At 33.1% G+C, this 14,061-nt stretch overlaps 2 protein-coding genes across 2 annotated transcripts; both read right to left on the reverse strand.

The window, feature by feature from the left end:
- Positions 1-2,753: 2,753 nt before the first annotated feature.
- On the reverse strand, positions 2,754-3,518 carry LOC114753818 (flowering-promoting factor 1-like protein 2). Its single transcript, XM_028942536.1, has one exon. The coding sequence runs from the start codon at positions 3,453-3,455 to the stop codon at positions 3,120-3,122; it is 336 nt and encodes a 111-aa protein (XP_028798369.1). The 5' UTR covers positions 3,456-3,518; the 3' UTR covers positions 2,754-3,119.
- Positions 3,519-12,745: 9,227 nt separating this feature from the next.
- Positions 12,746-13,645, reverse strand: LOC114753813 (fasciclin-like arabinogalactan protein 3). The gene has a single exon (XM_028942532.1). It carries the CDS (start codon positions 13,643-13,645, stop codon positions 12,746-12,748), a length of 900 nt encoding a protein of 299 aa, XP_028798365.1.
- Between the last annotated feature and the right edge of the window lie 416 nt (positions 13,646-14,061).

Below are 14,061 nucleotides of genomic sequence, written 5' to 3' on the forward strand. Positions count from 1 at the left end.
ACATGTCCCTTATAAAAAGCAACATGATATGTTTTATAATTTTCTCTTGTAACAGGAAACGAAGTAAGTATATAGAGCATTTTATATTTATTTTCTTATTTTACTGTGACAAATCACGAATTAGATTAATCATCGGACTTGTCAAAGCTTCATTCTGGAACTTCAACAGTAGGAAGAGAGAGAAAGAGAGCGCGCGCGTGGGGTGAAGACGGATGACGATGTGAAAGAGAGGGAGAGGAAGTGTATACACATGCGGGTAGAATTTCATTATCTGAGCACGTGGCACATGACAGCGGACGGTGACACGTGTCGCAATCGGCTTCACGTGAAGGCGAAGCCTCCATAACATCGTTGTCACGATAATACCAAACATTATGGAATTAACTGAGAAGACTCTGGTCAAAAAAAAAAAACTGAGAAGACGCATATGTGGGCTCCAGCATGCCATGTGTAACTATATGATTGGCTCCACCCTTCTCTCTCTCTCTCTCTCTCTCACTCACTCACTCACTCACTCACTCACACCAACTTCCGACTTCTCCTAATCTTTATCCTGTGTTTTGCACTTGGCCCTTTAGCGGGTACTGGATATAGGATATTTTGGTTATTTTCAGCTGTCATAATCATAGGAAGGGTACTAATCTGTTACTACTTCCGGTCTAAATTATAAAAATCAATTAACTAATTTAAAGAGATTAAAAAAATAAATTAGTCATTTATAATAAATAGGTGTTGTTTTTTCTAAAATATTTTTACTAATCAAGTATATTGGTTAGAACTATAATTATTAGAAGGATTATCTTGAAAAAATATACGCCTCCGGTCCTTAATATAAGACCCATTTAACTAATTTGATTAGATTAAGAAAGTTAGGTAAATTAGTTAATTATAAGAAAAGTGACACATTTTTCCTAAAACACCATAATCATCTTTCTTAATACCCCATCTTCCTCTACTACTTGATTATAGTTGAGGGAGTATTCATAGGGGTAATTTAGAGAAAATTGATAAATATGAGAAATGGGTCTTATATTTAGGACCAAAACCAACTCAAGAATTGGGTCCTATATTAAGGACCGGAGGAGTATATAAATACTCATCCGGTCCTTAATATAGGACCCATTTAACTAATTTGAATAGATTAAGTAAGTTAGGTAAGTTAGTTAATTATAAGAAATGTGACACGTTTTTCTTAAAACACCATAATCATCTTTCTATATTCCCATCTTTCTCTTCTGCTTAATTATGGTTGAAGGAGTATCTATAGGGATAATTTAGAAAAAACTGATAAATATGAGAAATGGGTCTTATATTTAGGACCAAAACCAACTCAACAATTGGGTCCTGTATTAAGGACCAGAGGAGTATAATAGATAAAGTGGATTGGGGTCTTATATTTATGACCAAAATAAAAATCAAACAAGATCTTATATTAATGACCAAAAGAAGTATATTATTAAATCTATTTCAAAAATACGTTAAAATTTCAATATAATAGGGTTAAAAAATTATAGGGCTTGTATATATACTCTCGCTTTTTTATAAGATGACACTCTATATGTCCATAATTTGATTGATATATATCAGTTGATGTCCATAAATTTAATTTTTTTCCTTCCCTTGAGAACTAAACGAGTCATTTGTATGTAAGCATGGCTTCGCGAATGTGCTCTCATGCTTTAGAATAATGCGTTTCATATTTAATCTAACTTATAATTTGCTCTTAATATTTGTTAAAGTTCTAAATTTTTAATATCAACTGAACTTTCTCGGCCTAAAAAAAAATCATCTTCAAATTAACAGGGGTTTGTGTTCGCTACAATCACCAATTCTTCACTTTTTAGGATGTGACTTGAATTGGGCAAATTTTTTTGCGGGGAAATCACTATCTGGAAAAAAAAAAAGGGATAATCAAATATTACACGTACAGCGGCAATGTGAACTTCTTGTCATTTTAGACATAAAAAAAATCATTAATAATTAATACTCCATCTGATTCAAAATATAAGTTAAACTTTGTTGAAAGGGTTTAATTTTTTTTATAAGATAACATTTACTTTTCTAATCAATACTCCATCTCATTTTATACTCTTTTTTTCTTTGATTCGTTTATTGCATCTTTTATTTATTTTTTTTATTAATAATGGCATATTTGAAGAAAAATACACACCTTACATAATTATTGTTTTAAACTGAATACATGTTTTATATATTTATTGTTTAACTAGTTTCTTGATAAACATACTAGATAAAATTTAGCTTATGTTTTAAATCAAAAGGAGTACGTATGAAAAATACAGAAAGAAAATAACTCGCAAAGCCTTTAAATAGTGGGATTGATTTTAGTACTCTCAAACCACATGTGGGGCGCCGCTCCATTTGAACCTAACCCACTCTCTGTTGCCCCTTTTTCTTTTCTTTTGTTTTCCTTAAGTAACCTTTTTATTTTTAGCTGGATTGGTCTTTCCACAGAGCGAGAACAAAAACATATTCCTAATTCTTAATTATCTGATCACTTGGGAATTGAATGAAAAGGAACTCGATTCACCTCAACCACTACATCAGGGATTCAAAACTTGTTAATCTAACAAATCGTTTTAAAAAGAGCTATCCTCAATTAGGCCTCTATATATGTAACACTTAAATCAAACTTAACAATATTAGGGATCAAATATTAAAAGGAGAAACTGAGCCAGGGCATATGTTGACAGAAGAAGAAGATCAAGCAGTAATTAAGGGAAGTGAAAAGTTGATAAAACTGAAAACATAATGTTATGATGTCATTATATATATGTAAATCAGACAATCTACGTACAGAGTCATGGATCACAACTGTATATCCATCTATTACTATTACTATTACACACCACCAAAGTCAGAGACAAATCCTAATTAAGGAACACAGCTAAAACACCTTATTCTTCATCGATCAGGAAGAAAGCCAGACAAAAACCAACCCAATATTCAGTGGCTAGGGCTCTACCTACAGCCTCTAGCTAGAATACCAGGAAAAATACACATCAGTGACTAAGAAATTAATGACCTTAAAAACGGGAAAAAAAAAAAAACACTGATCACTGGGCATAGAATCAATGATGAGATGAGACAGAGACACGAGATCAGACATGTCTGACGTGGAAGAGGTTGGGATTCTTGACGACGATGTCGTACATGTAAACGGAGTTGAACTTGGAGAAGTCGCGAGGCAGAGAGATGAGATCAATGGAAGAATGCTTGTGAAATTGGTACAATTCTGGGTCTCCACCGTAGTACCTTTCCCACCCTAATCCACACAATATTTTCTCCAGTCTGCTGTACGACCTCACCTCTTCCCCTGTGGGCAAGTACACCAGAACCTTCCTCTTCCCCGCCCCCGACGACGACGACGACGAACCCTCCGACTGCGGGTTTTCCAGCCGAAACACACCGTTTTTGAACACCCAGACGCCTGCCATCGATCTTCTCAAATATCTCAGTATATAAGCTGCGTTGTAGTGGTGATGTATCTGCAAGCTAAGCAAGCACACTACTGCAGAATGAGAAGGAGATGTAACAGGAAGGGGGTATATATATAGGGGGTCAAGACAAATAAGAACAAGAAGAAACTACTCCTGGTAGTGGGGAGGGTGAAAAGTAGGGCTTTGATGGAGCTTGTTTGGGTTTGGCTTGGAATCTAGATATTGTGGGGCCTCTAGGGTTTTCATTTCAGAGAACAGGGTGGCATGGCCCTTAGGGTCCCATGTAAGGTACAAGAACAACCCCCATCTAGAAGAATATTTGTGGCTTCAATTTGTGTTTCTATGAGAGGGATATATATATATATATATATATATGTACATATTGATGAAGAGAGAAATGTGTGTGTGTGTGTGTGTGTGTGTGTTTATGGAGAAAAAGTCAATGAAATGAGGAGGAAGGGGGAGGAGAGCACGAGATGTCCACGTGAACAAGAGTTGGGGTGCCTTTGGTCGCTGAAAGGTGCGGCTGCCTGCTGGGCGTATGTTTGTGGGGTACTCATCATTGGGAATAATTAAATGGACACCTTAAAAAAAGCCCCTTTTGTTTTGTGCCCTGTTTATATCATTTGTTTAGTCACGGTCACCCTCCTGTTCCCTTTTAATTTATGGCTCATAAACATTTAGGATTATATCTAATAGAAATAGTTAGTCTCTCATAAGATAAAATAAGATTTGAATTTTCTATATTTAGTACCTAACAATATTTCGAACAAAATTACCTCTAATAAGAGAATGCTTGTGCTAAGCAAGAAAAGAAAAAAAATTGTGGCTCAATCAAAAACAGAGCCTCGTCCCCCCTCCCCCCAAAAAATAATCGAAAACCGGCGATATAAGTTAATAGGCTCTAAGGCACGGTCGAGCCCTAAAGAAATATTTTTATTGGCCGGTTCTAATTTGATAAGTATCACGGTCGTTTAATTAATTTGTAATTAACTTGATTAAGTTGGGAAACATATACATATGGAAGGAAGGCCTTGGGGAGCACAGCCATCCATTACTTAGCCGGGGCTCTTTAAATATTCCATGTCACGATCAGTGTCACACTATCTAAGCTGTATTGAAAACAAAGTTGTTTGTGAGTATTTAGTAATCTAAGTTTTGGTTAATTAGCTCTTAAGCTTGGAATATAGCCAATTTTTGATACTTAATTAACTGAGCACTAACGCGGATTAAACTTTGTTGTTTCTCCGTCCTTAGCTGACAATGACATTAATATAATATAATGTGATGTGATGTGATGTAATATTATTAGTGGTTCAGTTCATTATTAATTAATGAGCCCTTCATAAGCACTATAGAAGAACCTATATAAGATTAAAGTAAGCTATTCATTTATAAAATATCGTGAAAATTATATTCTTCTCTCGTATATATGTATGATTGATCTTTTCGACATTTCAAAAGGGTCCTTATCACCTTGTTTATTTATGGAAGTTCGTTTGTCTGTAAAGTAAAGAATCTGGGGATGACGGTAACACTTGTCAGGCCACCTTTTAATTTATATATACCTTCTGTTTTATTCTAGCTAGCAAAAATTGAAAATTGATAATTAAAAAAAAAAAAAAAGTTAAACGGGTGATAGGGATGATGATGGTGGCGTCCAATATTAGTATTACATTTTCAGTAATTATATATATAAACGAGATTTTCTAATTAGGACAGGAGGTAATATATATTTTTTCTTTAAAGGTTTGCTTTTTTTCCCCTTAAATATTCTTTTTGTTTGGTTAGTCAATGATTAAGCATGATTAGAAGATGATTGGGTGATCCACAAATTTGCCATCTTCACCACATGTACAAATCAAACCTCATCCGCAACGCTTAGATATTAAGTCACTTCAAAAATGATTGAGCCTCTTCACGAACATGTCCCTCAAATTTCACGAAGGATCGCCGAGGGTCTCCATCATGATCAACAACATTATCTTCATCATAAATTTCTGCGCTGTTGATCAGGGCAACTCCGGAGCACACAAAAATATAGATGCGAGATTGTTCAGGAATGGTTGGGATGCCCACATGCCATCACGTGGGCTTCCACCAATGTCTGGTCCTCCACACAACATGGAGAAACAAAAAGCTTTAATTGCATGATCACCTAGCCAGCCACCTTACTTGTCAAATCCTGTCACTGACACGTCACACTCTATAATTTGCTTTGTCCTTCAATGTTTGTCATTTGACTGGTTAGTTAATTTGATTGATTTTAGCTAAACCTTATTATCTGGGAGCAGATAAGGATAAGGATAATCCTAAGTCATCGATTTCAGCCCTTCACGTCTTACAATGAATTAAAAGCTGGTGTGAATTTATCCTCATATGTTGAAAAGGCAGATCCTAATCCTTAAATCTAATAATGCATATATGGTTGTTTGACGTGCTATCTTAACTTTTTCTAACTTATAAATAATAACTTTACATACATTAATAAAATTATTTAAAATTAGTTATTTCTTATAAAATATCAAAATTATTCTTAATAGAAAATTATAAGTTATGCATAGAAGTTTGGTTAAGTAGTTAGAAAGTTTATACTTTGTTAGAGATACTATATGAAAAAAAATTCAACATTTTAGACAAAATATGTTATATTATGAAACATGATGGAAGTTCTTATTTATGAAACTCTGTCAATACAAGACTTTTTTTTTTTTGTATAACTTTTTATATGTCAAACTCAAACCAACTTAACTTGCCTACCTTTCAAAAATGTCCCTCAATAATGTTTATTTGTGTAAATTATTTCATAGGCATTAGATTACTTTTGATTGATTTGATGATTACCTAAACCTAATCATTATTGGGATCATGAAATTATAATAGTTAAGAAAAATCCTAGGTTATCTAATCATTCACCGTTTATAGTTGCAGTTGGTGTGGCTGGGGTTTATCCATGTGATTTTGATGCATTCGATATATACAGCTAGACTTGACTCTGATTCAATTTTAATGGTGGTCCTTACAAACTTCACGTCATTTCATTTGTTCTTCTTTATGTAGACAAGAGGGACTCTGCAGAAACCCTACATGAATTATACTGTCTGCAGAATTAATCCCCAGTGGTACCAAATTAACTTTTTTTTTTTTCCAAGTACGAGCATTTATCCAGAAAATAATAATTTTCAACTTTGGAGATAGAACCTTGTTGACTAGTTATAGATAGAGCATAGAGCTAGCATTTTCAGGTCATTTCATTCTAAGGGATACCTCATGCAGACACGTGCGCACTACCCACTCATGCACAATTTATTCTATGAACGACAATGACGTTTTGGTTAGCTTGTGTGGTCCTTCAATTCTCTCATCACTTGATATTTAGCCAATCAAAGGCTGCGTTATATATATATTTTTAATTTTTAGGTAAACTTTCAATCATCTCTATCTTAATTAATTAGACATTGATTAATTAGTTAGCTTAACATGTGAAATTCGACTTGATATATATGGTACAGTAAGAATTAATTTCATGCTGAATCATCTGTACAATCAGATTTCTTTTCGCGATTTAAATGGCTAAAAAAATTTCACTTATGACAAATTAATTTTAAACAAAATTCGAAAATTAAGTCGCATGCATAAACTAGTCTTTGATTGATTATTGGTTTTGAAAAATATGGCTAAAATAACAGCAGCCAGCTAGCACAGGCGCGCACGCACACACAGTGATCGATAAGCTAATGCTATATGAATCCTATGCATCTGTCAATTGATTGCATGGAATTACAAATATAAACTCATAAAAATATAATACCTCCTGTCTTTAATATAAGACCTTATTTGATTTTTATTTTGATCTTAAATATAAGACTCCAATCTATTTTGTCTATCATATTTATATATTTTTTTTCAAAGTAATCCTTCTAACAATGGTAGTTTTAGCTAATACAGTTAATTAGTAAGAATACTTTAAGAAAGACAATACATATTTGTTACAAATAACTATATTAACTTCTTTTTTTAATCTCTTCAAATTAGTTAACTAGCTCTTATAATTAAAACCGGAGGTAGTATGTTCCAATCAACCCCGTCATAATATATACATAGATATATATATATATATATCGTAAATTGCAGCGCTTATTTTGAGAACGTTAAATTCCCTCAATAAGGCATATATATGGAAGACGACGACAGATTCGTTAACTCGGCAGCTCCTATTAAGGGTAAGGGGAGGTTTCAATTTTGGAGGACAAATCCAGCTCATCAAGATTCTAGTTTCAATACTTTGTGAAAAAAATGGCTAAAGAAAATCCGACCATTTCAATAATTCAGTTCCGGGGAGAACAAAATTAAAAGAAAATTCTACAAGGCACCCCCACAAACTTTATAAAGACCCTTTAATTTTCTTCTTGTTTTTTTTTTTCGTTTCAAGTGATATAATAAGCACTTTAATTAAGAATCAGGAAAAGGTTATTATATATAATAAGAATTAATCAATTTACATAAACTAATTACAACAACGACAACAGGTTTGCTGGATAGAAAAAAAAACGACAACAAAAATTCTCTAACTCTTCTCAAATCCTTGTAAGATTGGCCTGGATTTCAGTTCACAGATTTGACACATGCTTAAATTTTGGAGCACAAATCCAACTAAGCAAGTTCAAGATTCTAATTTCAATATTTTAAAAAAAATCTGCAAAATGAAAAATCCAACCCTTTCAATATTTAATACTAAGCGAGACAGGCGAAGATTTTTTAAGAGGAAAAAAATAGTGGACGTGATATAATCTAATTCCACTCAGCCATCCCCACGAACCTTATAAAAAGACCCTTTTCTTATTTATTTATTTCCCAAGCAACAACACTTCAAATGAGAATCAGTGAAAAAGCATATTATATATATATATATATATAGAGAGAGAGAGAGAGAGAGAGAGAGAGACATGCATGCGTGAATGAAGAATATGTATATGCTTATCTGTTTGTAGGCGCACCAACAGCACACAAGCTTGAAAACTATGTATCACTGCGGATGCCACATATCTCCTTCCACTAATACCCGCTAGGAATTCAACATCATTTTGACCACTCTGCGTAATACTCCCTCCATTCCTAAATATAAGAGTAGGTTGGAATTTCTAAATATAAAACCCCAATCTATTTTGTCTCTCAAATTTATAATGTGTTCTAAAAAATATCTTTATTGATTGTAAGGTATTTCCATCTAAATGTAGTTTCGATATACATTATTGAATGAAGGTAATTTATGAAAGTGAATAAACATTGTTAAAAATAATTAACTTAACTAATTTTTTTAATATTTTCAAGTTAGTTATATAACTCTTATATTAATGACTAAAGATAGTATATGTGTAAATTCATATTTCTCGACAAGAGTTTATTCCAAGAACTATTTTAAATTATCACACACACACACACACACACACACCTTCGGTTCTCAATGTAAAGCTAGTTTGACTTTCAATTTGGTTATAAATATAAATTTCAATCTACTTTATCTTTATATTTATCCATTATTTCCATAAAAATTCTTATAGTAGTTGCATATATTAAATATTCAATCAAATGATAATTTTAGCTAATACTACCTCTGGTTCTTAATATAAGGCCTTGTTTGACTTTTATTTTAGTTCTAAATATAAGACCCCAATCCACTTTGTCTCTCATATTTATATTTTTTTTCCAAGATAATCTTTCTAACAATGGTAGCTCTAACAATACACTTGATTAGCAAGGACATTTTAGGAAAGATAACACATATTTATTACAAATAACTAACTTAACTTTTTTTCTTACTCTCCTCAAATTAGTTAACTAACTCTTATAATTAGAACCAAAGGTAGAATATGATTAGCAATGATATTTTAAAGAAAATAACATCTAATTATTACAAATAACTAATTCAACAAACTTATTTAATATACTCAAATTAGTTAATTAGTTTTTATATTAAAAATCAGCGGTGGTGTATTAGATGATTAAAGTGAGGAGTATGTATTTCAGATAATCTAAAACACTTTTTTACATGTAATGTAAATAACCAATTGATTTTTTAATATACATAAATTAGTTAATTAAGTCTTGTATTTAAGATAAAAGGGATATATATTACTTCAACATATTCAATTAGCATGCGCATTTACCTTGATTTGGCTTCTGGAAATTTCCATGCATGAAACCTCGCCTCGATTTGTAAACCTTAGTTTTGTTGATGCTGTCTCTGTCTTTTTACTTCTCTGGTATCGCAAATATTAAGCTACTTTTAAGCGAACAAAAACCTGCATTTAATTTATGTGGGACAATACATGAATACTTCATCTATAGAAATGTTTTGGTAATAAACTGAATTTCAGGTTCTGATCTTATTAGCGGAATTCAGTATTTATGAGTACTATTCACGTTTCTTTCGATTAAATATGTGATCAGGGTCTCTTTATACGAGGGATATGTACCTTATAACATAAATTAGCATCAACAAGTGTTGGGAACAAAAATTAGCATCAACAGGTTAACTAAAAATATACTACATCTAATTCTAAATATAAGATCTAATTTGTGCACTATAAACAGGATCTTCTATTTAAAATATTGCAAATATGTTTATTATTCGTAAGTGCTCAGTGGCATAAAGCACGTATAAGGAATTGTACATAGTACATACAATGATTTGATTCAAAATAATACTACCTTCAATTTTTAATATAAAACTAAATTAACTAATTTGAAAAAATTAATAATGTTGATTAAATAAATTATTTTAAAGTATTATATTTATTATTTTTTTTAAAATTAATTTGGCCAACTTATAAACTTATATATAATCTAATGATACACATAAACATTTTAAAGAGATCATGTAACATATACTATAATATAATTAAGTAGTTTCTTTATTTTTTTTTAATTCTCTCAAATTAGTTAACTGTATTTTATATTAAAGATTGGAGGGAGTGGTAACTAGGTTTAGGCAGAGCTCAGCTTCATCATACCATGAATGAACGAATTATCAATATTCTGATAAGGTAACAAATATTTAGGCTTCTTGATCACGATTAGGATTAGATTTGTCGTATTATTTGTCTTTTCATATCACATCCCTTTTAAAAAAAAACAGCTAATTAAAATAAATAAAGGAATACTGCTAATAAAGTTGGCAGAGAAGCATCCGCCAACAATTAGCATTTGTTTCAATTACAATAGCCATGGGCCGTGGCATAAATTCGCCATTTTCTTTTCTTTTATTTTTTTATTTTTTGACCAGCAGATTCGCTATTCTCATTGTTTATGACTTCGACTTATATTATTATAGTTCTCGGTATAGGAGTTAGTTTAACTTTAATTTGATTTTAAATATAAGATCTCAATCTTATATTTATCTTTTTTTTTAAGGTAGTCTTTGTACATGTTAAATGTTTAATCAAATAACACTTGATTAGCAAAAGCAGTTTAGATAAGACAACACTTATTCATTACAAATAGCTAACTTAACTAATTTTCTTAATATACTAAAATTAGCTAATTAGTTTTTATATTAAAAACTGGAAGTAATATGATATATAATGTTTGGTACCAGCAAGATTAAGTTTAGCGGAAATGATTAGTCTTTCACAATATGGCAAACTAAGGTCTAAATTCTTGTTGGGAGGTGTAGGTATATGTGCTCAATAATATCCTGAATAAGATTGTCTCCAATCAGAGGATATTCATGCTTAGCAAAAAAAATATATACTCCTCCGGTCCTTAATATAAGACCCATTTAACTAATTTGATTAGATTAAGGAAGTTAGGTAAGTTAGTTAATTATAAGAAAAGTGACACATTTTTCCCAAAACACCATAATCATCTTTTTTAATACCTCATCTCCCTTTTCTATTTGATTATAGTTGAAGGAGTACCTATAGGGGTAATTTAGAGAAAATTGATAAATATGAGAAATTGGTCTTATATTTAGGACCAAAATCAACTCAAGAATTGGGTCTTATATTAAGGACCGGAGGAGTATAATATTTGGTGGAGTATTTGTTCTACAATTTCACAATTAAATCATCAGATACTAATGATAATCATAAGATAAAGTCCATTATGTTTCATGATGCCCTATTGTTCCACGCACACGCGGGGCCAAATACACAAGGATTTCTTGCTTAAGTTTATTATCCCTGATTTGAGTAAGAATCACACGATTATTTAAACCAAATCATTACACTTTTTTTTTTGGCCAACAGCCAAATTTTATTTCAACCTCGAGTCCTTGTGATCGTTAAGTTATTCATTTGCAAGTCTTTGAGATATTGGAATTAAATAGTTGGCGGGAGAAATCTCTATGTACAATCTTTTACCTGGTACTATTCCTTATATAAATAATAATTATACAATACTATATCTGTTTCTTATTATAAAAGCTTGTTTGACTTTTAATTTGATCCTAAATATGATACTCCAATTCACTTTGTCTTTCTTATTTATTCATTTTTTTTTCAAAGTAGTCCTTATAATAGTTGCACATGTTAAAGGTTTTATCAAATGGTAATTGTAGCTAATATACATGATTAGCAATGTTATTTTAGAAAAGAAAACACATATTTATGACAAATAACTAACTTAACTAATTTTCTTAATTTCTCTGAATTAGTCAATCAGGTCTTATATTAAAGATCAGAGGTAATAATAATCGATCTAATATAATATTATCTTAAATAAAACGAATTACTACCTCCGATCCTAATTATAAGAGCTAGTTGACTAAGTTAAGGAGATTAAGAAAATAAGTTAAGTTATTTTTTTGTAATAAATAGATGTTGTCTTTCCTAAAATATCATTTCTAATCAAGTTTATTGACTAAAGCTATTATTATTAAAGGGATTACCTTAGAAAAAATACATAAACATGAGAGACAAAGTGGATTGGGGTCTTATAATTAAGACAAAAATAAAAATCAAACGAGGTTATTAGTACCGGAGGTAGTATCTTACAATTCACGCAAGAATATAGTGACATGATTTAGATCAACAAGTAATTATAATTTGTGCGTACACTATCAAGCTGCCATAAAAAATATTATTATCATTCAGTTTGGCTCTTAAGTTTATCACTCGTCATCACAAATTGGAAATTTACTTCCACGAATTTGATTTCAAGTGAATTAAAATTTAAGACCAAGACTTGGTCCAAAAAAAAAAATAGTGACAATAAATGTAAATAGCTATGCGCTTGTCAACATCTGCATCATCCATAATGATTACCCAACAATCTTGGGCTTCATTTTACATAGCGACCAAAAGGGCTACGAAGCCCATCAGTCCGGCCCATACTAGTCCCGTCTGGATCCGTGGAGAGCTGCCGCTGGCGGGAACCGGAGCATCACTTGGGGCCTCTTCATCTGACAATGGCGCTCCCGCTTCTTCAGGAGATGGCGAGATCTCTGGTGCCGGCGAGGCCTCAGACGAAGGTGAGGTCTCCGAAGATGGTGATATCTGCTTCCTTGATGCAGCCGGAGCCTTTGCTGCTGGTGTCTCTGATGATGGAGATGGCGATGATGCTGATGGAGCCTTTTCTTTTGGTGCCGATGATGGAGCCTCCGCTTTTGGTGCCGATGATGAAGCCGGTGACGATGCTGATTTTGACGATTGTCCATCAATGCCAGGGGCAATAATTGGTCTGGTGACTTGGAGGATAGAAATGTTGTAGGGCTGAGAGACGACGGTCTTGACGAGTTCGACGTCGAGGGGGGCGCCACTGACGGCGGAGCCGAAAGCGATCTCACCCTCACCGATCAAGCCGACCTTGATGAAGCCCATTTGGCTATTGGTGGGACCGGTGGTTTGGTAGAGAGTGGTCAATTGAGTCTGTTGGTTCTCAACGGAGGACATGAGCTTCATCTCGTCGTAGTAGTCGAGGACGACATGAGTGCTGAGGATGGCCTTGATGGTGGCCGGTGGCTTGCCGGAGAGGGCGGAGATGCCGGAGTTGTCGACGGCGAGGACGGTGATGGTTTGACGGCTATTGATCTGATCAGCAAGCTTGGTTTCGGTAAGGTGTTGATTGAATGAACTAAGGTCTGGGTATTGTGCCAGCATTTTTGTGATGTCGAAGGCCTTAACGGCCGACGACAAAGCCAGAAGAGCGAGGGCTACGCAGAGAAGAGAAGAGTTTCTGGAATTCATCTTCTTACTTCTTTTTTTATTTTTTTTTATTCTATAGAATATAAATATGGTTTCTCTTCTCTTCTCTTCTCTTGCAATCTGTGTTGTTTAGGAGAATGGTCCGAAACCAAGCCAGAGAAAAAGAGAATTGAGGGGTTCATATTTATTATGAAGAACGTGGACATTTTGGAGCGACTAGACATGGGGGATTTGGTGGGCTGAGAGTGAACCTCGCTCTGCCATTGCAGCTTTGGTGGAACGAAGAAATTGGGTGGTTGTGGATGATATGTATGCCTGGAGCATTTACATTTCTGATGGGATTAATATTGTGAATGATTATCACTTGACCCTGTATTTAGTTTCCCTATAATTGGCTTTCTTTACCTTACATTCTTGGTATATTGATGTTCCAGTGTTCCACTATTAAGGGAGGGTGT

Source organism: Neltuma alba, unplaced genomic scaffold (genome assembly GCF_004799145.2).
Source record: "Neltuma alba isolate B1F8T4 unplaced genomic scaffold, ASM479914v2 tig00008189_pilon, whole genome shotgun sequence".
Classification (NCBI taxonomy): Eukaryota; Viridiplantae; Streptophyta; class Magnoliopsida; order Fabales; family Fabaceae; genus Neltuma; species Neltuma alba.

Excerpts from the sequence above, each read along its gene's own strand:
- LOC114753818 (XM_028942536.1), bottom strand. The coding sequence starts at position 3,455 with ATGGCAGGCGTCTGGGTGTTCAAAAACGGTGTGTTTCGGCTGGAAAAC.
- LOC114753813 (XM_028942532.1), bottom strand. The coding sequence starts at position 13,645 with ATGAATTCCAGAAACTCTTCTCTTCTCTGCGTAGCCCTCGCTCTTCTG.